The 22753-nt window shown below is 36.6% G+C and overlaps 2 protein-coding genes and 1 pseudogene across 2 annotated transcripts; 1 reads left to right on the top strand and 2 right to left on the bottom strand.

Annotated features, from left to right (window-relative positions):
• Positions 1-528: 528 nt before the first annotated feature.
• On the bottom strand, positions 529-2257 carry LOC147286349 (UDP-arabinopyranose mutase 1-like; annotated as a pseudogene).
• Positions 2258-5845: 3588 nt separating this feature from the next.
• On the top strand, positions 5846-9581 carry LOC147286348 (RNA polymerase Rpb7 N-terminal domain-containing protein). The gene is made up of 7 exons (XM_086241749.1): positions 5846-5984; positions 6079-6174; positions 7199-7286; positions 7454-7538; positions 7684-7747; positions 7837-7926; positions 9081-9581. The coding sequence occupies exons 1-7, from the start codon at positions 5874-5876 to the stop codon at positions 9141-9143; spliced, it is 597 nt and encodes a 198-aa protein (XP_086097875.1). The 5' UTR covers positions 5846-5873; the 3' UTR covers positions 9144-9581.
• A 4036-nt stretch (positions 9582-13617) lies between these two features.
• LOC147286347 (secreted RxLR effector protein 78-like) lies at positions 13618-14094 on the bottom strand. Its single transcript, XM_086240744.1, has one exon. The coding sequence runs from the start codon at positions 14092-14094 to the stop codon at positions 13618-13620; it is 477 nt and encodes a 158-aa protein (XP_086096870.1).
• Between the last annotated feature and the right edge of the window lie 8659 nt (positions 14095-22753).

The following is a 22753-nucleotide window of genomic DNA, read 5'->3' as shown; positions in this document are numbered from 1 at the left end:
TGCCCTTCTAGATATGTCTATATTGCTTTGATAATTTGAGAAGTCATCATGTCAGTGACTGTATGAAAGCGATAAAGTTTAGCTATGGAAACAAAGATATACTTGGACTATCTACTGTTAACTTTGCATATGGAATATATCTACACTGGACTTTCCATCCCCCTGTAATTTGGGTGTAAAAGGTTCTACACCTATGGGTGCTCCTGCACCTGATACATGTTTAAAAAGAAAGTAAGTTTGATAGTTTATTTACCTCAGGCCTAGAGTGTGTGGCACATAGTAGTACGTGGTACGAGTACGTACACAGGTATGAATGCTTGCTTTGCCAAGGGTCCTATAAGCCGTTGTTTGTGTCAGCTGAATATGTGTTCCCTTGAAATGAAAATCTCCCTCGCTGTCTTGTTTACCTACATTTCCCCTTTTGACTGTCCATAAACTTCCAAAACCCACAATATTCATTAGTAAAGAAAGTTGTATGATATTGTTGACTCCATTTTGGCTTCTTTTCTAGTTATGCTCTAATTGACATCATTTCTTTATCATTTTGCATTTACGCAAGAGAAGTGTTAATCTTGAAGTTTCCACAGCTGCTGTTTGTGCTGGTGGGTTCAGCTCATTCCAAGCTTTAATCCAAGTAACCATGGCATCCCCAAGCTTGTGAAAGTAAGGATCAAGAGGGCCAAGCTTTTCCTTGACCTTGTTGGCAAGCTCAATGTAGCATTCAGAGACACTTGTGCACTCTTTTGGGAGCACGATTGACTGGAAAAATGAAATCATATCTTCCTGCCAGTATATGCCTTTGTACTCTTTCTTCAGATTCACAAATGGGTTGCTTGCCTTGCTATGCCATATGTATGGCAGCCCTGTCTTAACCCCCAGACCCAAATGGTTACAAATCACCTGAAAAACATTATCATTGTCCAAATTGGCCAAAAATAATTTCAGGTATAATGGAAGTAATTAATTATAAGTATATTGTCAAGTACAAGAAAAAAATATGAGAATAAAATAAAGAGGTGTTCTCTAATGTGAGATGTTGAATGTGGAAACATTGCGGGATGTGAGGAAGTGTTTGCTGGAATGGAGCACTGAGTGCTCGAATGCTCCCTCATATCTCGCATGGGAATTAGATTATCTTGGCACACCAACCAGCCCACATGTCATCATATCTACCAATGGGCTGACCATCACCCATGAGCCCAAAATACATGATTGGGCCTATCAGCTCTTTGTCAAAAGCCAGGTTCATCCCACACATTGGGAAAAGGGTACCTTTGGGGATTGTCATCACAGCATCTACATACCTACATGAACTAAAAAACACTCAATCCTCAATTACTTTGGGCCATACCCAAAAAGTAATTAAATGCTTGATACTATTGTTACAAAATATATGAGAATTAATTAATTTAATTTAATGGGTTAATTAATTAATAATATTGTAACCTAGTGTTGCGCTCAAGAGGCTTGACCAGCTGAGTTAGAGCATCGTAGTCAGGGATGTTGAGCCAAAGCCCATGAGAAATGGCAGTGGGCACACCTTCTCTTAGGCTAAATGGGTACGCACGAACAAAGTCCAACCCTTTTGTAAATGGGTCATAGAGTGTGTTGAAGAACAATGGTGTTGATGGTGTCAGTAGGTTCCTGATGTGCTGTTCCAATGCATTTATCTCTTTGCCACTTGGATCCTTGGCCACCTTTAATTAATGTTTCAAAAATAGAAAAAAAGAAAAAAGAAAGATGTCAACACATTAATTGATAATGTGAATACATAATTTATGATACATGCATGAATATTAATACATTCATAATCTATGATACATGCAAGAATATTTACACATTAATTATTTAATAAGAAGATTTGATGAATCTAGCATTATATATGCATGGGATGAGACTTGGGAGAGCATGCAAGACTTACAAAGCAATCGTCGTCAATGGTGAAGAGGTACTTCTTCTTGCAGACCAAGAAACCAAAGCAGCGACAAGCAGAGTCTTTAAAAGAAATGCAGGTGGCCTTGGGACCCAGGAGCTTGTTGACGTGGTTCCGATTGTAGAGCTTGTAGTCGAAGCCATGGGGGACGTTGATGGCGTTGGTGGGGTCGCCATCTTGGACAATGATGAGGTGGTAGGGCTAGAAGAAAGGCCTCCACATCTCCAAGAAGTCAAGGTTCCTGATGGTTGGGATCACTATGTCTAGCTCATCTTTCAGCTCAGCTGCTACTGAACTTGCTGTTGCCATTGCTGGTTTGGCCATCTTCAAAGAGATAGACAGATAGATAGATAGTTCAATAACTTGTTGTGGTTGGAATTAATGGATGGGAATTTATATATAGTTGGGAAGATGAGCGTATATATATAGCTAGTTCTGGTTAATTAATTTATGAGTGTAACGAGGAAAAGGTGAATACAAAGACAAGACTTGGGTATTGGGGTGCTTGAGTTGTGATTTTCTAGCTTTTGGTAATTAGGAAACTCTCGTGACCCATTTTCTCTCGTTGGGTACAAAGTTAAAGATTACACCACACTACACCTATTAGGTAAATTTGAATGTTTTTTTACACCAAATCTTCGAACGTTTCACTTAATTATGCTCACATTAATTGTCTCACTTTTTCTTGTTGTTGGTCAGTTGTGATTTATATGACACCAAGTTCTGCGCTTGTGTTTGTGTTATCAGTTATCACAGAAGCAAATGTAGGCAAGTAAAAACGTTTTCTACTACTTTCATATGTAATACATATGAAAGCAATTATATATAATATAATGGGAGCGCTTTAGATGAATGCTGCATTGCAGTTCCACGTTTTGGGTTGGGGCTGTTGACACATGTATTTTCCGTGAAGATGACCAAGGGTTTAAGGTTGGAGCGTACACGTGGCAATCAGAGATTGAGGAAGACACTAAGATCCCCCGCACGCCTGAAGCGTGACAAATCTATAGGTTTCAAAGTTTAGCTCCCTAGAAGTGGAGAGTATATGAAATGGTCCACACAAGCCCAATTAATTAAATTTAAAGATCCATATTCTGTACACAAATCATCCTAGAAGAGATGACAGTCCCTGAAGAGACTATATATATAAAAGTCCCTGAAGAGGCATGTGTATCAATTACAAAGATATATATATATATTTATGCAAATGAGAATTGTGAGATTGTTGATATAATGATGATATATTTTGTTTATAGTAGCTACTAAAAATCATCATGAGCTATAATAATGTGGAACCACGTTTACTATAAATGTTGACAAAATTAAATGATTGGCCAAACTGGAAAGAGGCAATTCCAGTAAAATTGAACATCATTATAAACGTGGAATAATGAGAACCTATAGTTCAGACACCAAAGATGTTAACCCTGAAGGTTATAGGGTGTTTGAAATAAAGTTAATGAAATCACTATTTATAATGGCATAATGTTTCTCTAAAGAAACATGATATTGTGGTTATATATTCTCCTGTTATAGATGCAACCGCATTTTAACAAATTTAATAAATTTAATGTGTTCATTGCATGTGGAGAAAACCTTTTAAAGATTATGAAATGCCTGAAGCATATATATCGCCAGAAGCGATTTCCTACAAGATATATAACAAATTACTAAGTCAAATATCAAATTGAAAGTGCCATGAAATATTATGTGCTTGAAGCAAATCCTTGAAGGATTGAAAGAGCCTGAAGCTCAAAGTATGTACTCAACTTTAACACTATGAATATGGTCAAAATTGCCTTATTGAGTACTTTGATTAGAACCCGAATTCAAACTTTTGTAGCAACATATTCAAACTTTTGAAAGAAGTTATGAATTAATTGAGGCTCCTGAAGAGCTCATAAGATTATTGAATGCTTGAATATTGAATTTAATATAAATGACCTTGGGAAATGAAAATAGTGTCTCGAGCTGTAGATCGAGTACAATACTAGTGAAATTCTTATGCCCAATGGTTATTTGGTCTATTGGCACTAAGATTAATTACTTGCTTCCTAAGGAAGATGAAAGAAAGATTTTTGGTCCAGAAGCACCATATCTTAATGTACCTTATTTAACTTAGCACAAATGCAATAAACCGAATATAGCATTGGTGATTGTGTCATGTAATTTTTCCAATACTCAAAGTATTTTCAAAATAATTCATCTTTTTAAAAAAAATAATAGTTTCTTACCACTTTATTTAGTGGATTTGTATTTTGTTAGTATTGCTCTAATCTCAACAGGATTTCAACAAATAATGACAAACATGTATCCCCTGAAAGTATGGAAGTCATGTTGATACAAGCATTGCCAAACTACACTATCTAGAAGATGGCATATGAAATATCATTATTTGCTGGATTATTGAGCCAGTCAAATTAAAGCTTGTTATTATCAAGGAGAGCATTCAACAATTTTGCATGTTGTACTCTTTTTTCTTCGACTAGGTTTTTGTCTCATCGGGTTTTTCGTAGTAAGGTTTTAATGAGGGAAACACATTCAACATTGTATAAGTAATATTGCAAAAGTTGCACTTTTTTTCCTTCGCTTTGATTTTGTCCCATTGGGTTTTTCAAGCAAGGTTTTAACGAGGCAACATTCACTGATTAGAGAAATATATCAACATCAGGGGGAGCGTGTCATCAAACATTGTACTCTTTTTCCTTCGTCCAAGGTTTTTGTCCCATTGGGTTTTCCTGGCAAAATTTTAATGAGGCAGTGTCGTGCGTCCATCATATCTATTAGAAACACATGAAGATTGTACTCTTTTCCTTAGCTAGTCTTTTTCCCATAGGATTTTGGCTAGTAAGGTTTTTTTAATGAGGCAATTGTCATAGTCAATAGACATCCAAAGGGGAGTGTTGTAAATATCATTAATTATGTGGCTATCTATTATTATGTTTAATATTTATCTCCTGTATCATCTAGAATAATTGTATAAATTATTAAGAGGAGTCTAATTTATTGTAAAATAGAAGACTTTAAGGGTCTATCACAGGTCATCCAAGAGCTTATAAATAGAGGCATTATGTGAATGAAAAAGACATTATGATTCCTCCCCAATCTCTTATGTTCTATTTACATTTCTCTTTATTTTATAACACTTTTACCATATTTTCTTTCTTGCGTCATTACAATCTACTCTCCTCAAAGAAGTGCATTTGTATACAAATGACAGGCCGCTTAGTTTTTTTAAAGGATTATTTGCTCAAATCCGATGAATTTAATTTGTGCATGGGTCATTAAAAGCTAACATATATATATATATATACAGGCTCCTTCTATTGAGGTATACCTCAACTTATTTATGTTGAGGTATGACCTTGTTGAGGCCCACACGAGTCATTTTGTGTCGATCCGAACCGTTCGCAAGAATCATCTTCATTGATAGATCATCCTTACAAAAAATTAGCCAAATTGGAAATCATTTGCCTATCTAACTTTTATCAAACAAATGAACGGTTTCATCGAAAATATTTGGTTTGTGTATTTATTTGATCAAAATTAGATAGACAAATGATTTCTGATTTGACTAATTTTCTGCAAGGATGATTTATCAATAGAGATGTAAAAATTGAACGATTCGGATCGACACAAAACGACTCGTGTGGGCCTCAATAGAATATATCTTAACATAAATAAGTTAAGGTATACTTCAGTAGAAGGAGTCTGTATATATATATATATTTTTATTGGTCTGAAAAAAGATTCATTAAAGCCCAAAAGGCACGAGAGAAAAGGCAGGGCCAGGCCGAATAGGGAAAGCCCAAAAAAAAGGAACCCAAAAGTGACGGGGGCCCAAAACTGAGGAACAAAATAAAAGATTTGCTCTTTCAAAGGGCTTAACTAGCATTTGTTAATTACAGAATTTGGAATATAAATTTTGAAGAAAACACAAATGTTCTACCTTAGCCGAATTGAGCACAAACTGCGTCTGCCTCCTCATTTGCTTAACCTTCGTCTGGAAGATGCAGTTAAGGGAGAGCTTGAGAGACTTTTCTTAGATAAGGTTTGTGGGTATATTCTTAATATATTTTGTATTGTGACTTTTGTTTATCATTCACAATATTTACTTTTATAACTATTCTGATCTTCCGATGCAGGTTATCGCCAACTTGGGACTTTGCATTTCTGTTTATGATATCCAATCCATTGAACATGGCTTTATCTTACCTAATGATGGTCATCCAACTTTAAAGGTATAGTTTTAACCTTTTTTTTTTGTTACTGAACAAAGTGTTTTTTTGCAATTTCTGTTCACATTTAGGTTGGTTTGGTTCTTATGATTGATTCAGCTCGCTTGCTTCAATTGGTTTTATTATTCTTGTTCCTATTAATTTCATTTTTCAATTTTAATTTACCTTAATTTATTTCGGTGTAGTGTTGTTGATACAGATTAATTTATAGGCATTTAGTCTAAATTAAGGTTGTTAGCTCAAATTAAAGTCTAACTTAACTGATTACCAGAACAAATTATGTCCTGAAATCCCATATAAGTTAATGCACTCCTTTCATTTGAATATGTAATATACAGTGATCTTCTTCTCTCTTTCTGAAGTTTTATTTATTTTTAATCTTTTTCAACATGGTATCAGAGCATTATGCTTGTTGGACATAAACCCATTGCTATCCTTATCCTACTCTGGCCCCAACAAGAAAAAAAAAAATGAAGAGAAAAATGTACTACGACTTCTCCCTCTTGCTGCTATGCCATAGGTTCCATTAAATCTTTCACTTATCTTGTCTCAGTTCTTGACTTGATTTATTTTGGTCCCTTGACAACAGGGATTCCCTCTTCTTATGCTCTATGACCAGTGAAAATTCATAGGCCCTAATTACCTTTAATGAGTCTGAGCTGTCCAAGTTTTTCTGAAAGCTCGAAAGCATGCTTTTCATTCTATATGCATCAAGTTGAGAGTTTTCGATATCTACTCTTTATGTTGAGGGAGAGTGTCATTGATGATTATTAGGCATTTATCCTAGATTAAGGCTGTTAGCTTAAATTATGATCTAATTTATAGAGTTGATTACTGGAGCAATTTGTGTACCGGAATCCTTTATAAATTAGCGTACTCCCTTTATTTCAATATGCAATATACAATGATCTTCTTCTCCCTTTCTAAAGTTTGTGTTTTCTTTCCTTTTTTTCAACACTTAGCATGCTGTGTCCTCGGAGTCCTAAGTTTTACAACAAGTTGACAATCATGTTCTAATAATTGGCAGGCGGTGTTCACACTGATTATGTTTCGTCCATTTGTGGGAGAGATTATTGTTGCAAAACTTAAAGAATCTACAGAAAGTGGTTTACGTTGTACGTCTTCTACTAATATGATTATAACTTAGTGTAGTTTATTTTTGTCTAATTTAGTTTTTCATTGGTAGAAGTAATTCTCACTATACATGCTGAGTGCAGCAGTGCATTGATGCATTATTTTTATTCATTGTTCATTAGTCTGATTTTAATTCTGCAATTGACAGTGTCACTTGGATTTTTTGATGATATTTATGTACCTGTTCATCTTTTGCCAAAGCCATCCCACTTCAAGCCTGACCCAGTAAAGAGGTGATAGTCCCTGCCATGCCTGCCCTGATAGAATTACATATAGAGCTTTAATTGCATAATCCTGCATGAATTCTTATTTTTTTGGTTCATTTTTTAAATTACCTTTGATATGCATTTTTGTCATAATATTCTATGAATGGTACAGGGACAGAGTCACATGGATATGGGAGTGTAATGATGAAAAGTTCTTTATTGATTGGGCAGATCAGGTTCGTATTGTTATGATTTAATTTATTCATAGGTATGCTCCAATTTCTTGAGTGCAAGTGTGTGCTAACTTTTAGTTTTCAAATGGCAGATAAGATTCCAAGTTTTGAGTGTGAACTATCCTCCAATTCCAATTGAGCAGCCAGAAGACTCAAAACCCTTTGCTCCTATGGTGGTTACTGTAAGTTCATGCATTGAACCTTATCGTATGACTGGTTGTTGCTTCTAGCTGTAGCATCACTTGATCTACAATTCTTCAAAGGCTTTGAACCATTGCAAAGATGATGCTTCCAGAAACTTTTGTTTTCTTTGAAGCATGTGCTAATTCTTCATATCGAGCGACTCTGTGCTAAATCTTTGTTTGAATAAGATATTATTTAAAGCTTTTTTTTTTCTAATGCTTTTGTGTAGAATGACCAAAAGCTCTTCTGTTATGTCAAATGACCATATTATTTATCTCATAAAAAAAAAACCATATTATACACATTTTGGCTCTCAAATGCAATTCCATCTTTTCACAACTTCTTTTGTAAATTAGTAGCTCTATTTTTGTGGTTGTTTTTGGAAGAACTAACCTTTAAATGGTTTTAAAGCTTGTGTTCTAAATGGATATTGACCTTGAATGTTGTCACTTCAATGTATGAATTGTATAAAAAAGTGTTATTTCTGTAACTGTTGGTTCTTTTTAAAATTTCACTATTAATAACTTAGGAACTTGCATTTGGATCAAATATAAGTGGATAGAAGTCTTAATAGATGACCAAATCTAATTTGAAACTCAATTACTCATCAAATATTATGAAAAGGGATCTACATAATATGATGTTGTGGTTATCTGATTGGATAAACTCGAGTTCTGCATGTTCTGTCTATGCTGCTATACAGATTTTTACTTTGTTTGCAGCACTTGTTTGGTATACGTTTACAAGTAAGGGATGTTTGTATTATATGATGCATACTTTGGTATTAGATGGAATCATGAACTATCCATTGGATTTGATAATGTATGATTGATTGCATATGCCGCATGATTCCAATATAATATTCCAGGTTCTTTGATTATCAGGCCAAAATAATTGGGTAATTTAAAATGGAAACCCCTCAAGTAGATCCTATAATGTGTGGTTTGTATTTTTTTTTTTTCTTGCCAATTGAACTGGGTCTTCATAATTTAAGATGGTTGTTTGTGGTGTGGAAGTAACACTGTTCAATTACTCTTCAACCAATTGAACATTGTTACCTAATATTTTTATTAATTGGTGCTCTTTTTGGAAACTAGCATGCTAATAAATTAATAAATTCTGTGAGCCTAAAAGCGTGTTTCCTGTTTTGCAGGGATCAATTGATTATGATGGTTTAGGCCCTGTTTCATGGTGGCAAGAAGCAGAAAGTTACTGAGATTGAAGAAGCTGAAGATCCTTAAACCTAATCAAAGGGATGCAATTTATATCATGTTTCTCATCTTTGTGCTTGAAGGCACGGAAACAATTTGGTTTGAGCTTGTAAGTTTTTCATTTTAGATGAAACATAAACTATGTAGTTCAAATTAGCTTGATTTTTGGTCCATAGCTTCAGTGGTTTAGGGACTAATACAACCGTTGTTGGATCCCTTAGTGGATCAGCTTTAGCTTGGGGAGCGTTGTGGTTTTGATATGCTGGCCCACTTGCAATATTCTCGGGGAAAATGCTACTTGTATCTAAAATTGGAAATGGCAAGTTTTCGCTCTTCCCCTTTAAATGTAATTGTAGCTTGAAGTTGTTTTTGTGTTTATTTATACAGTAATACTAGGGGTACATACTTTTATAGCAAGCTTTCATATTTATTAGCTGTTTTCATGTTTATTATCCCAACTATTAGTTGCCAACTATTGTGGTATGCAAGGAGTAAAACTAGATTTTTGGGGTATGGAAATTTTAACACCATACAAAATTAATTTTGAAAAATTTTGCCGAAATTTTCGGAGGCAAAGTGGAGGGAGAGAGGGGAGGCAGATACCGGAGGGAGAGAGGGGGGAGGAAGAGGCAGAGCCGCCCGTCGCCGGAGGGAGAGGAGGAAGAAATTGGCGGAGAGAAGAGATCTGGGGAGAGAAGAGATTTGGGGAGAGCGAGGAGGAAGAGAGGGAGAACAGGGAAGGAAAATCGAGGAGGGAGAGGGAGAGGGAGAGGGAGAGGGAGGGGGGAGGGAGAAAGATAAGGTGAGAAGTCTGAGAAATGAGTAATGAGAGGGAAGATTGGAGAGGTCACGAGGGAAAAGGAAGGAAAGAAAAAAAAAAAAAAGTTTAGGGTGATTGGGGTTTAGGGCCTCTGAGCAATTAGAAATTAAAAAAAAAAAGAGTTTGGTTTGACCGTTTTGGTATTTCGTTTAGTTGTTTTTAAATACTAATACATATTTAGATAAAAAGTAATTAAAAATATCTAAAGGGCCTAAACCCTAATAACCTATACCATATCTTAAACAATATAGAGTATAGATTATAGAGTATAAAGAGTATTAAAGTATATAGAGATTAATTATTAATTAGTAACCCATTTTTTAAAAGTATTTGTTTTTAGTGCGCATTATTTCATTTTATATCACATGAAATCTACTATATAATTTGATTTTTTTAATATTTTTTATCAACGTAGTAGATAATATGTTAAATAAATATATAATCAAGTTTCATTTAAAATTTATGTATTTTGATAGTAATTTTCGTCATTTTTGTCTAATTTTGTCGAAATCGAAATTTTAATCGAAACTGAAATTTTATTCCTTGGTATATGACACAACAATTTCTTAATTAATATAAATAAATAAAGTCCAAAGTGTGCTAGATATGAACAATTGAAATACTGCCAAATTAGTTCGAGTCAAGAAAGTTGGGATAATAGTTGGTATTTTATTTTTCATGAATGCTTTACTATGGTGGCTATGTCGACTTAATCGCTAAAGAGCAATTGTCAACTTAGCTGATTGTTTAAATTAATATTTTAATGTGGATGGACGTCTTTATCTTTAAGAAAGTGGTCATGTGAGAGGCATGTGATCAATTTTAACAGAAATCTTAATAGAATAGACTAAAGTGAAAAATTAAAAAAGTTTAAGGACCTCTTAATTTAAAAAATGAGTTGAAAGACTAAAATGAGAATCTTTGTTTATTCATTAATCAATTTCAAAATCCTTACTAAATTGTTGTTATATATAAGAGTGCTCTACAACTAACTACTTAGCAAGTTAATACGAAATTAACCATGCTTTTGGGATCACCACATAACTAATCTTATAATCTGAACCGTCAATTATTTAAGTTATACTTCAAAGATCATCATTTCAAAAAATCAACTAAATCGGAAATCATTTAGTCATTTAATTGAGATCAAATAAATAGACGATCAGTGTTTTCAATAAAAGCATATAAATAGTTGTTGTTATAATCAAATGACTAAATGACTTCCAATTTTGGAGATTTTTTACAGGGATGATTTTTTAAGTAGAGCCTAAAATTTAGATTTTGAGATTACATTGTGCGGATTTTGGGTAGGCTTGTGAAATTAAATACGTTCGATTTTGGGTAGGCGATGATGGTGCATTAAATCTAATTATGATTTTCAAAATTAATTTTGGTGAGAAGGGCTTGTAAATCTCTTCTTTAATCCCTCATGAATGGTCAAAGTTTGCTAAAAGTTTTCTTTAGTTTGTGGGTGGGTTTGGTGAGAAGAAATATTTTTGGGACTGTTTGGTATCTGAATTGAGCGAAAAGGCTTGGTATTGTTGTGAGAAAAAACAGCTATGAAATAAAACAACTGTGAAGTAAAGTCAGGTGTAAAGTAAAACAGTTTAGTGTTTGGTAAACTATGTTTTCAAAAGTGCTGTGAGTGTAAAAAAACAGTATCAGAATGTTTGGTAAATGTTAATGTAAAAGTGCTGTGACTGTGTATAACTACTAAAATAGACATGATGTTAAAAGTACATTTCACTTATTTGTTTAGTAAATATAAAATATTTTTTTTTGTTATTTTTATTAGCATTAATTTTTTTCAAAACAACATTATTAAATAAGTATATCTATTATTTTTTAAGTATATTATAATTTTAATCTTACAAATAAAATATCATAATTAATTATCACAATATAAAATATAACTTTTTTTTTTTTTTTTTTATTTTTTTTTATAAGAAACCAACTTTCATTAAACAAAAACAAACCAAGCAGTAAACAAGATGTCCACTGGGCTACTAGCAGCTACTAAAAATAAAGAAAGGACGAGATAAAACACACAAAGCACACTACCAGTAACATAAGCAAACCCACACAACCCCAAAACCACCCTATCCAACTGCAGCTTTCCAATTCAACAAAATTAAAGAACCTGAAAGATATCTGAAAGCTAGAGAAACTAAGGACCATAACGACGCCCAAAATCTCACTTTGTCCCAGGAACACTCCACATTATCCCACTTAAAATCTTCAAAGATTCTTCTATTTCTCTCCCAACAAATTACCCACACCACAAGACCACAGGACCTTTGCTTTCCTATCCCTCCTCCCAAACACAACATCTTTTTCACACAACAACACGGATACTGACTGAGGATTATCCCAGCTGATACCAGCAGCTTCAAACAAATAACCTCATAAGCCCAAAGCAAAAGGACAATACAGAAACAGATGGTTCCTAGATTCAGCTTCCCTTCTACAAAGGGCACACCAATGAGGAGACAAACTGGTACAGGGTCTTCTCTTTTGAAGCATTTCACACGTATTTAACTTCCCCTGAGCAATAATCCATGCTAGAACACGGACTTTAGGAGGGGCCTGCGACTTCCAAATGAATTTTGCAGGCTCGAAAGCAGTTGAAAATCCCTTTTCACATAGATGCTTAAAAAAAGATTTGCAAGAGAAAGACCCAGAAGCCTCCTACTTCCATTTTCTTTTATCTAGACATCCATCAACCACTTGGGCATTCTCCAAAACTACCAAAAGAGCAGGAAAATCCTCAACCTCTCTTTCACGAAGATTTCTTCTAAATCCAAGATTCCAACCTACTCCCGAAGAATTAAAAACCACCAAATTAGCCACCATACAGTTTAGATTCAAAGCTAGCCTACTCAAGCGAACAAACGTGGAACATCAAGGCACTTTCGATATCTAGCAATCCTTCCAAAATCTTATTATCTCCTCCCTCCCACCCTAAACTGACAACACTCTAAGAACTCCTCATAACCTTGAGAAATGTCCTTCCATGGACAGCGAGAAGATATCATTACCCCAGGCCTCGCATCCCAGCCATTATCTTGAATGCCATATCTGCATCTAATCACCATGTGCCACAAAGAATTACCTTCAATGGGGAACCGCCACAACCATTTCGCAAGAAGAGCTTTGTTTCGATGGACCAGATTTCCAACACCTAACCCTCCTTTTTCTTTTGATTGCGAAACTAAACTCCACCTAATCAAATGATCTTTCCTCCTTTCTTCTGAATCACCCCAAAGAAAATCCCTCATTAGCTTCTCCATCCTTTTAGCTACGTTAATTGGTATTTGGAACAAAGATAGATAATAAGTTGGTAAACTGCTTAATACATATTGTATTAGAGTCAGTCTACCACCTCTAGATAAACAAGCCATTTTTCAACCCGCCAACCTTCTCACCACTTTTTCCACAACTGGATCCCAAAAAACAGGAGCCCTTGGGTTGCTCAACTTGCTCCCCAAAGGAAAGCCAAGATATTTCAAGGGCCATGACCCCACCTCACAACCCAATCCACTAGCCAAATCTGTTAATTTCCTCTCTTATGAATTAATGCCCACCAAAACACATTTCTCTTTGTTTATTTTCAATCCTAAAACTACATAAAACACCTCCAAAACTGATAAAAGATTAACCTATTTATTCACATCCCCAGAAAGGAAAAAAATGGTATCATCTGCAAACTGTAAATGCGAGACTTCAACCCCTTGTCTACCCACTTTCAAACCTTCCACCAGACCTGCCCCCTTTGCCTTATCCATCAATCTGCTTAAGACATCCACCACAAGCATAAACAAAAAAGGAGAAAGAGGATTTCTTTGCCTCAAACCCCTCGAAGCCCTGAACTTATCTCTTGGTCTCCCATTTATCATAATAGAGAAATTTGCAGACTTTAAGCATCCACCAACCCAATTCCTCCATCTTTCCCCGAAACCTTTCTTAACCAACACATACTCCACAAAATCCCACTCCACATGGTCATAAGCTTTTTCAAAGTCGATCTTGAAAACTAGACATTCTTTCTTCATTTTCCTTGTTTCCTCTACCACTTCATTAGCGATCAGCACTCCATCGAGAATCTGCCTATTTTTTACAAAAGCACCTTGGGCCATAGAAATAGTATCCCCCAAAACCTCCCTTAATCTCAAGGACATAAATAAGTAAGCTTGCTTAAGATTTCAGGAAAATTTCACTTTTTTCGTGGCTGTTGAAATTTTTGGACCAAGCATGAAAATATGACTGTATTCTTGGAATTGCGTGCTTAGTTAGCCCAATATGCGTTGATTTCAAATTCTTAGCAATCGCAATTTCTCTTTTTCTTTACTTTGAGTACTTGCTCTTGCAAAATCAAGTTTTTCTTTTGCGTGTAGTTGGTCGATGTGATTGGTAATTATATACTTTGCTTATTCATAATTATTTGCAGTGTTTTTTCTTTTTCCTTATAAAATTGGGTTTTGTTCAATATGATTATTGCTCATTTTGAAACTTTTCTGTTTGAGTGTGTCAAGAAAAAAACATATTTGTGTACTGTAAGGGCCTGTTTGTATTAAAGATTTGGATTTGGATTTGGATTTCAAATTCATGTATTTCAAATCCTTAGATTTCAAATCCTATTATTTGGATAAAAACAACGAAATATGAGAATTTCAATTTAAGAATTTTTAATTTTTATATATACTGCAAAATATGATGAATATATATTGGCCGGAAAAGTGACCGGAGAAGGTCGCCGGAAAGTGGCCAGAGGGGTCGTCGGAAAAGTTGGCCACCTGGGTCGCCGAAAAAATTGGCCGGCGGTGGTTGCCAGAAAAGTTGGCCGGAGGGGTTGCCGAAAAAGTTTGTCGAAGGGTTGCCTAAAAAGTTGAAATCTATGGACTGGGCCTTTAAATCCGACCATGGATTTGGGCCAAATCCAAATTCATTTCTTAAATTGAATCCAAACATGAAGATTTGAATTTGAGGATTCCAAATCCAAATCCACCCCATGAAATCCAGGTTTCCAAACGGGCCATAAGTTTTTTCCCTATGTTTTTTGTTTAAAACTTAACCACTTCTAACTCAACAATACCTCGTTTTAGAGATAGATCCTTATGAGCAGCACTTTTTTGTTTGAGTGCGTCAAGAAAAGAAACAAATTTCTGTTGTTCGGTTGCATGTTTTATCGGTCTCTGTTTTTAATAATTTTTATATTGTTTAAGCTTATTACTTTTTTTACTTTGACCTTTGACCCACAGAGAATGGAGGAGGATTGTTCTTGTTTTATTTATTTACAGACCGATAAGAGTCTGTATCGCCTTGATGTACTAGAAAAAAGGTCTTCAAGTCTTTGGAGGGTGGACAACTATTATTATCCAGAAGGACTACCGAGTGGACTACGGTTTATGACTTGTGATAACAAGTTGTATATGCTCGGGGGTGCAGCAAACTTGAAAATGTATTCATGTGATCCTGGGGATCATCCAGATGAACATGGACAATCTATCATCATATCCCCAACTGAGTTTCCAAGTATGTATGGGCCGAAAATTGATCCCATTGTTGTCACCCTTGAGGACAAAGTGTATGTTCTATCCACATCTCTTTATGGCTACGTGGAAGAACATAGGCCCGCGCTTTTTGAAGTGTATAATTATGTTACCAAAGTGTGGAAGGTTCTACCGAATCCACCATGCCTTTATGGTTTTAAGGATTATCATAATTATGATGTTTATCATTATTCTTGGGGCAACAAGATTGTTATTTTCATTTTTCCTGGGCTAAACACCTACATGTTTGACACTACGGAAGAAACATGGGAGGCTGCATCGAACATTCTTGGTCTTGCTGGTTGTGGTTTTGTACCATTCGAAGAACATCTAATTGGAATCTCTGTTGATGATTCCCTAGCCCTTGTTGCTTGCAAGGTCAATGAGAATGGGATACCCAAGCACAAGCAGATGCTCTTAGTGCTTGATAATATGGGGGATAGATTTTGGGAGCCAATCTTAATTACCCCTATAGATGACAAGGGCCATATCTGTTAAGTCCGTTTTCAACCTTAACTTATTATATGTAGTGATTTGGAGAAGATAAAAAGAGGAAGAAGATGTAGCATGGAGAAGAGCTCCAATGGCGATTTGGATTGATAGGAAAAGTCACAACAATACAACTGCCTTACAAATGAGAGTCACGTACTGGCCTTAAATCCCTCCTCACCACAAATGTGAGTGCCACGTGGCCACTATAACAAACTTTAGCTTAAATCTATTTTAAAATGATAAACATTAAAATTCAGAAGTAAAACTATTAACTAAAAATTGCTTGACATAGAGGAAATCTCTCTAAAGCTTCTTATCAATTGCTCTCCCCTTCAGATGAACCTTGTCCACAAGGTTTGACTTAATTCAGGATTGAACTAGGACATTGCTAGACTTGGAAGCTTGGAAACTTTTTCTCAAATGCATCAGAATCCTCCCAAGTTGCCACTTTTTGGGTATGGCCCTTCCACTGCACAAGGAACTGAACGCCAGCTGCATTATTTTTCTTGAAAATCCTCCTCTGCGAGATAGCTTGAGGCTCTTCCTGGACTAACCCCTCCTTTGTGATAACTGGTAGTGTGGTCATAGGAGTGACCTGGGGACCCCAAGTGTTTCTTCAAACAGCTCACATGGAACATAGGGTGAATTCTAGTCTCTGCAGGTAGCCTCAACCTGTACGCCACTTTCCCAATCATTTCAGTTACTTCATAGGGTCCATAGAACCTAGGATGAAGCTTGTGGTGAGAGTGAGTAGCCAAGGATTGAAGTTGATACGGTACCAACTTGAGATAGACAAAATCACCAACAGAGAATTCCCTATATGTTCTATGCTTGTTGGCCTGGGATCTCATCTTGTTTTGAGCTATCTCCAAATTAGTTTTCAACATTTTAAGCATTCTATCTCTCTCCAGCAAGCTTTTTTTCACTGCATCCATTCTAGCTGAACCCAATTTATAGGAGGAAATCTGAGGTGGGGGGGTATCCATACACTAGTTCAAATGGTGTTGATTTGGCAGAAGTATGGTAAGCTGTGTTGTAGCTCCACTCTGCCCAAGCAAGCCAAGCAACCCACTATTTAGGCTGGTAACCAGTAAAGCATCTCAGGTAAGTTTCTAGGCACTTGTTCATTACTTCAGATTAACCATCACTCTGTGGATGATAACGAGATGGCATGCAAAGCTTGGAGCCCTGTAGTTTAAAAATGTCCTTCCAGAAGGCACTTAGGAAAATAGGATCCCTGTCACTCACAATTGAAGTTGGCATTCCATGTAATTTAAACACATGATCAATGAAAGTTTGAGCTACAACTGAGGCTGTATAAGGGTGTGATAATGCTATAAAATGTGCATATTTAGTAAGCCTATCTACCACCACTAGAATTACTGTTTTTCCCTTGCAATTAGGTAGTCTAACAGCAAAATCCATACTGATATCACTCTAAACATGCTTGGGAATAGGTAAAGGTTATAACAGACCTGGAGGAGAAATTGTTTCATACTTGTTTTGTTGGCATATTGAGCATTCTACAACCCACTACTTAATATCTTTTTTCATTCCTTGCCAATAAAAACCTCTCTTGATTCTATGGTATGTCTTTAGCACTCCTGGATGCCCTGCAACTGGTGAAGAATGATGCTCAATGAATATCTTCCTTCTCCAAGGGGAGGTGAGACTAATCACTACTCTTGCTTTATACTTGAGGAACCTATTTTCAACATGAAATTTCTTGAGTTTAGAGGGATTTGTGGAGTTTGAATCTAGAGCAGCTAGTTCATGGAGCTTGTTGATCACCCAATCATCATGTTCTACATGTTGTCTCAACTCATCTAACCAACCAAAGTAAGGATAGGAAATAGCTTTAAGTTCTATTGGACTCTCTTCCACCGGATCAGACCCATGTACTCTAGACAGTGCATCTGCCACCACATTTTCTACCTCATGTTTGTACTGGATTTCATAGTCATACCCCAACAACTTTGCTGCCCATATCTGCTGAAAGAGTGTGTTAGCCCTTTTTGTTAAGAAATACTTGAGACTATTGTGATCAGTTTTGATTACAAAATGTATGCCCTGGAGATAGCTTTGCCACTTCTTAATTGCATAAACAATTGCAATCAATTCTTTCTTATAGACAGATAGGGCTTGATTCCTTAGACCTAAGGCTTGGATTGTGAAAGCTATTGGTCTATTATTTTGTTGCAGGACAACCCCTATTCCATTACCAGAAGCATCACATTCCACCACAAATGGAATGTTAAAGTCAGGAAGAGCAAGAACTTGGGGAGAAACCATCACAGCCTTGAGTTGTTGGAAAGCTGCTGTAGCCTCTGAATCCCATTTAAAACCATCTTTCTTGGTCAATTTGTATAGTGGCTGACATATTTTTCCATAACCAGGGACAAACTTCCTATAGTATCCAGTGAGACCGAGAAACCCCCTCAACTCCTTAATATTCCGAGGCTGAGGCTAATCCACAATTTCTTTGAGCTTGGATGGATCAGCAGTCACCTATCCCTGGACACAATATGGTCGAGATACTCAACCTGACAGTGACCAAAAGCACACTTCTACTTCTTGACATACAAGCGATTCTGTTGGAGAATATGGAAAGCTTGTGTCAAGTGTTCTAAGTGGTCCTCCCAAGAGCAGCTGTAAAAGAGAATGTCGTCAAAGAAAACTAGAACAAACTTTCTCAAATAGGGCTTGAACAGGTCATTCATCAAGTTCTGAAATGAGGCTGGGGCATTAGTGAGCCCAAATGGCATCACCAAGAACTCATAATGCCCTTCATGAGTTCGAAATGTAGTCTTTTCAATATCCCCTGGATCCACCCTTATTTGATGATATCGTGACCTTAAATCCAGCTTTGTAAAATACTTAGCTCCATGTAATTCCACTAGCAAGTCATCAATCAGTGGTATTGGATATTTATCTTTGACAGTCAGTTGATTAAGCTCTCTGTAATCCATGTACATTCGCCAGGTGCCCTCATTTTTCTTAACTAACAGCACTAGAGATGAAAAAGGGCTATGACTAGGCCTAATGAAGCCTGAATCAAGTAATTCTCCCACTGCTTTTTCAATTTCAGTCTTTTGGAGGGGCCCATAGTGATAGGGTCTTATGCTGGGAGGTTTAGAACCAGGCACCAAGGGTATTTTGTGGTCATGAGGCCTGGAGGGAGGCAGTGAGGATGGATTTTGAAACACATCCTCAAATGTGCTTAATACTTCCTGCAGCTCCTATAGTTGCTTGCTGCTCAAATCACAGACCTCCAACTTCTTAGCTTCCACAGAGTAGAGAAGTAGTCCTAAGCTGAATGTCAACAAATCTTTCTCAATTTGATGGAGGGAAGCTTCTTGGACCAGTGGAGCCTGAGTGTCAATGCTTGAAAGATGGTAAGTGGTACCCAGCACTGTGAATTCCATTGTAAGAAGTTGGAAATCCCACAGAATAGGACTCACTGAGGCCAACCATTTGATCCCTAACACCACATCACAACCACCCAAAGGCAAGGAAAACAGGTCAGCATCATAGATGTAGGTTCCCATAAACAATGGTGTTTTTAAGCATCCTCTACTGTGGACCTTACCCCCATCAGCAACCATTACCTCAAAATCACTAGTGTGTTGTGTAATCCAACCCATCCTTTTAACCAACCTGGAGTCCACAAACTTGTGTGTACTCCCTGAGTCAAGCAAAATCTTCACGGAACAATTTCCCATCAGTCCCTCCACCTCCATGGTTTTGAGTGAATGCTTGGCTTCAGTGCCATAAAAGGCACACTCACTCAATGTCATATTCTGCAATTCTCCACTAACATCAGAGCCACCACTCTTGTCACCAAGCTCCTCATCAGTAAATTTCATATCCTCCTCATCAAAATTCACTTCCAACATCAATAACTGCTTTTGATTACACCTGTGGCCTATGGTAAATTTCTCATCATAGTAAAAACATAGGCCCTTGGATCTCCTGTTTTGGACCTCTTCAGGGGTGAGTTTTTTGACGGGTAGTTCTCCAAACTTAGTGGGTTGCTTTGGTTCAATCTTTGGGACAATTGCAGTAGAACTAGGAGAAGGCATAATGGCTAAGGGGTGGTGTTTCAGGAGTGGCTGAGGTTTGGGTAAATGAGATTTAGTTTTAGCGAGCTTAGTATCAATTTGTATAGCAAGAGCAATAGCATCTTGAACAGATTGGGGCTTAAACAGTTTAACATCAAATTTCAACTCATTCTTTAAACCACCTAAAAAACAACTCCTCAATAACTCAGGTCAAATTTCCCTAGTCCGGTTAGCCAATCTACGAAATTCACGAATGTAATCCTTGAGATTACCTGTTTGTTTAAGCTTGAACAAAGCTTCAGCACTGTCATCAAACTCTGTGCAAAAGGCCCGGGTGAAATCCTCCCAACGTGGCGTCGTCCCTAAGCTGTTCATCCATCGGAACCACTGTAAAGCTTCATGCTCAAGGTTGAAGGAGATGGTGACCACTTTCTGATGTTCTAGAGTGTTATAGAAGGCAAACAATTGCTCAGCCTTGTAGATCCATGCAAGCGGATCGTCACCATCATTAAATCGAGGAAATTCCAACCGAGGCTGCCATTGGGGGCGAGGGTGAGGTCCTCATGCGCCGTCCGCAGCATATCGACGGCGATAACGACCACCCTCTGCCACCACAGCGTCGTCATTGGACCCATGGGCTAGATCATGACGCAACTGAGTAAAATAAAGACCGATACGAGCATCGATCATGTCAGAGAGGGAATCAGAGAGATGTTTCAGGCTAGCGGTGAGATTCTCGATGAAGGTTTCGATGGTGGTGAAGCGATTTTCCATTCGACGGTAACAGGTCAAATATCTGGGCATAAAAAAGGAAGGGAACAAAGGACCGAGGTCTGGCTAATACCAAATGTTAAGTTCGTTTTCAACCTTAACCTATTATATGCAGTGATTTGGAGAACATACAAAGAGGAAGAAGATGTAGCCTGGTGCAGAGCTCCAATGGCGATTTGAATTGATAGGAAAAGTCACAACAATACAACTGCCTTACAAATGAGAGTTGCTGGCCTTAAATCCCTCCTCACCACAAATGTGAGTGCCACGTAGCCACTATAACAAACTTTAGCTTAAATCTATTTTAAAATGATAAACAGTAAAATTCAGAAGTAAAACTATTAACTAAAAATTACTTGAGATAGAGGAAATCTCTCTAAAGCTTCTTATCAATATCTACATATTTCTTGGTGGCTCTTCTGAACGAAGAAAGCAACACGTAGAGGTTTGCATAAGGATTTTCAAACTGTCAACCCCAAGGGAAGGCATTCCAGAACTAAGTGCAAATCTGCTTTTTACGAAAAGCTACACTCTGGAATTTGCTCGTTCTCCAAAAATTTCTTCTGCAATTATAATGTAAGAAAATCTTTTTTGGTCTCTTAGAGCACTTTTAATGCAAATATTAAATCTTGTTCTTTGCTTTCCTTTCAATCTTAATGGTAAAGTTGTACTTTTAAGGGAAGACGTGGATCAACTCAACCTGGCAAGGACTATAGCGATGGTAAACTCTGAAGATGCGGTTGATGAAGTGTTTCTTATAACAATGATTTTATACAAGGCGTTCATGGTCTGTTAACTACTTCATGATTTTTTTTTCCTCGTAAGTAACCAAGAGTCCGACACATTTTTGGAAGTGATCTTCTTTTCTTTTGTTTTTTCAGTTTTTGGGCTGATGTTAAGAAGAAGAGGAAGAAGAAACTGAACAGCATAAGTATAGGAAGCTCAAGAAGCATCTTCGTCGCAAGTCCAAAGCTTGATTTGTAGTAGTGGAGGTTTAGGCTTAGTTTATACGTTTCTAGCTGGACTCTAATTTATTTGTTTGGGCTGACAGTGAGAAGTATTATGCATTTTGCATGCTTAGTAGTTTGAATGGATTTATTGTTTTGATTAAATTATAGAGTATGAGATTTGTAGAGTTTAGAATGAGATTCATATATTTTATTAACAATCTTGTTCTAATGTGCATACACTCCTATTTTTAATTTTTTATAAAAGTGATAGTTGTTTTACATTCATACTCCTATGAAGAAGGGCCTTATTTTGTGCCTTAAAGATGAAAAGAATGCATGCTTCCTTCATATGCATACAAATGATTGTGCATATGGTTAGTAATTAGTGCGAATTGAGAAATGAGTCATTATGGGACTTGGTCTTGGTGGCCTGGCTGCATCAAGCTTTTTCCTTGTGCCAAATGCATCAGCAAGTGAGGTTGCAATGATTGTGATCAAGTGATTACCGGGGTTTAGTTTTGTGGTTGTGGTCACTCCAGCACTTCTTTGGGTCTACATACAACATTCTTCAACTTGTTGTGAATCAAACTAATAGGATGGAATCCTCTCTATTAGTTTCTTCAAATTTGGGTGATGCAAGATTGTTGGCCTTATCTGCTGTCTTGTTTGGTATCAGGGTGATGACAAAGACATGTGAAATATGGTTCGAATAGAAAACTAGGAATAGTTTCTTCAAATTTGGGTGATGCAAGATTGTTGGCCTTATCTGCTATCTTGTTTGTTATCAAGGTGATGACAAAGTGTCAAAGACATGTGAAATATGGTTCGAATAGAAAACTATGTATGGCTAAATTATATTTTGAATAACTTAATTCTTCAGAATTGCTTAACTTTTATTTACTAAATGTAGATTAACATATATCATTCATAAGTTTACTATTTTTTAGCTGTAACATAGCATTAAAACGTTTG

This window comes from Dryas octopetala, chromosome 4, assembly GCF_963921425.1.
Source record: "Dryas octopetala chromosome 4, drDryOcto1.1, whole genome shotgun sequence".
NCBI classification, from domain to species: domain Eukaryota; kingdom Viridiplantae; phylum Streptophyta; class Magnoliopsida; order Rosales; family Rosaceae; genus Dryas; species Dryas octopetala.
The sequence above is the reverse complement of the archived record's forward strand: the minus strand, read 5'-3'. Positions and strand labels throughout refer to the sequence as shown.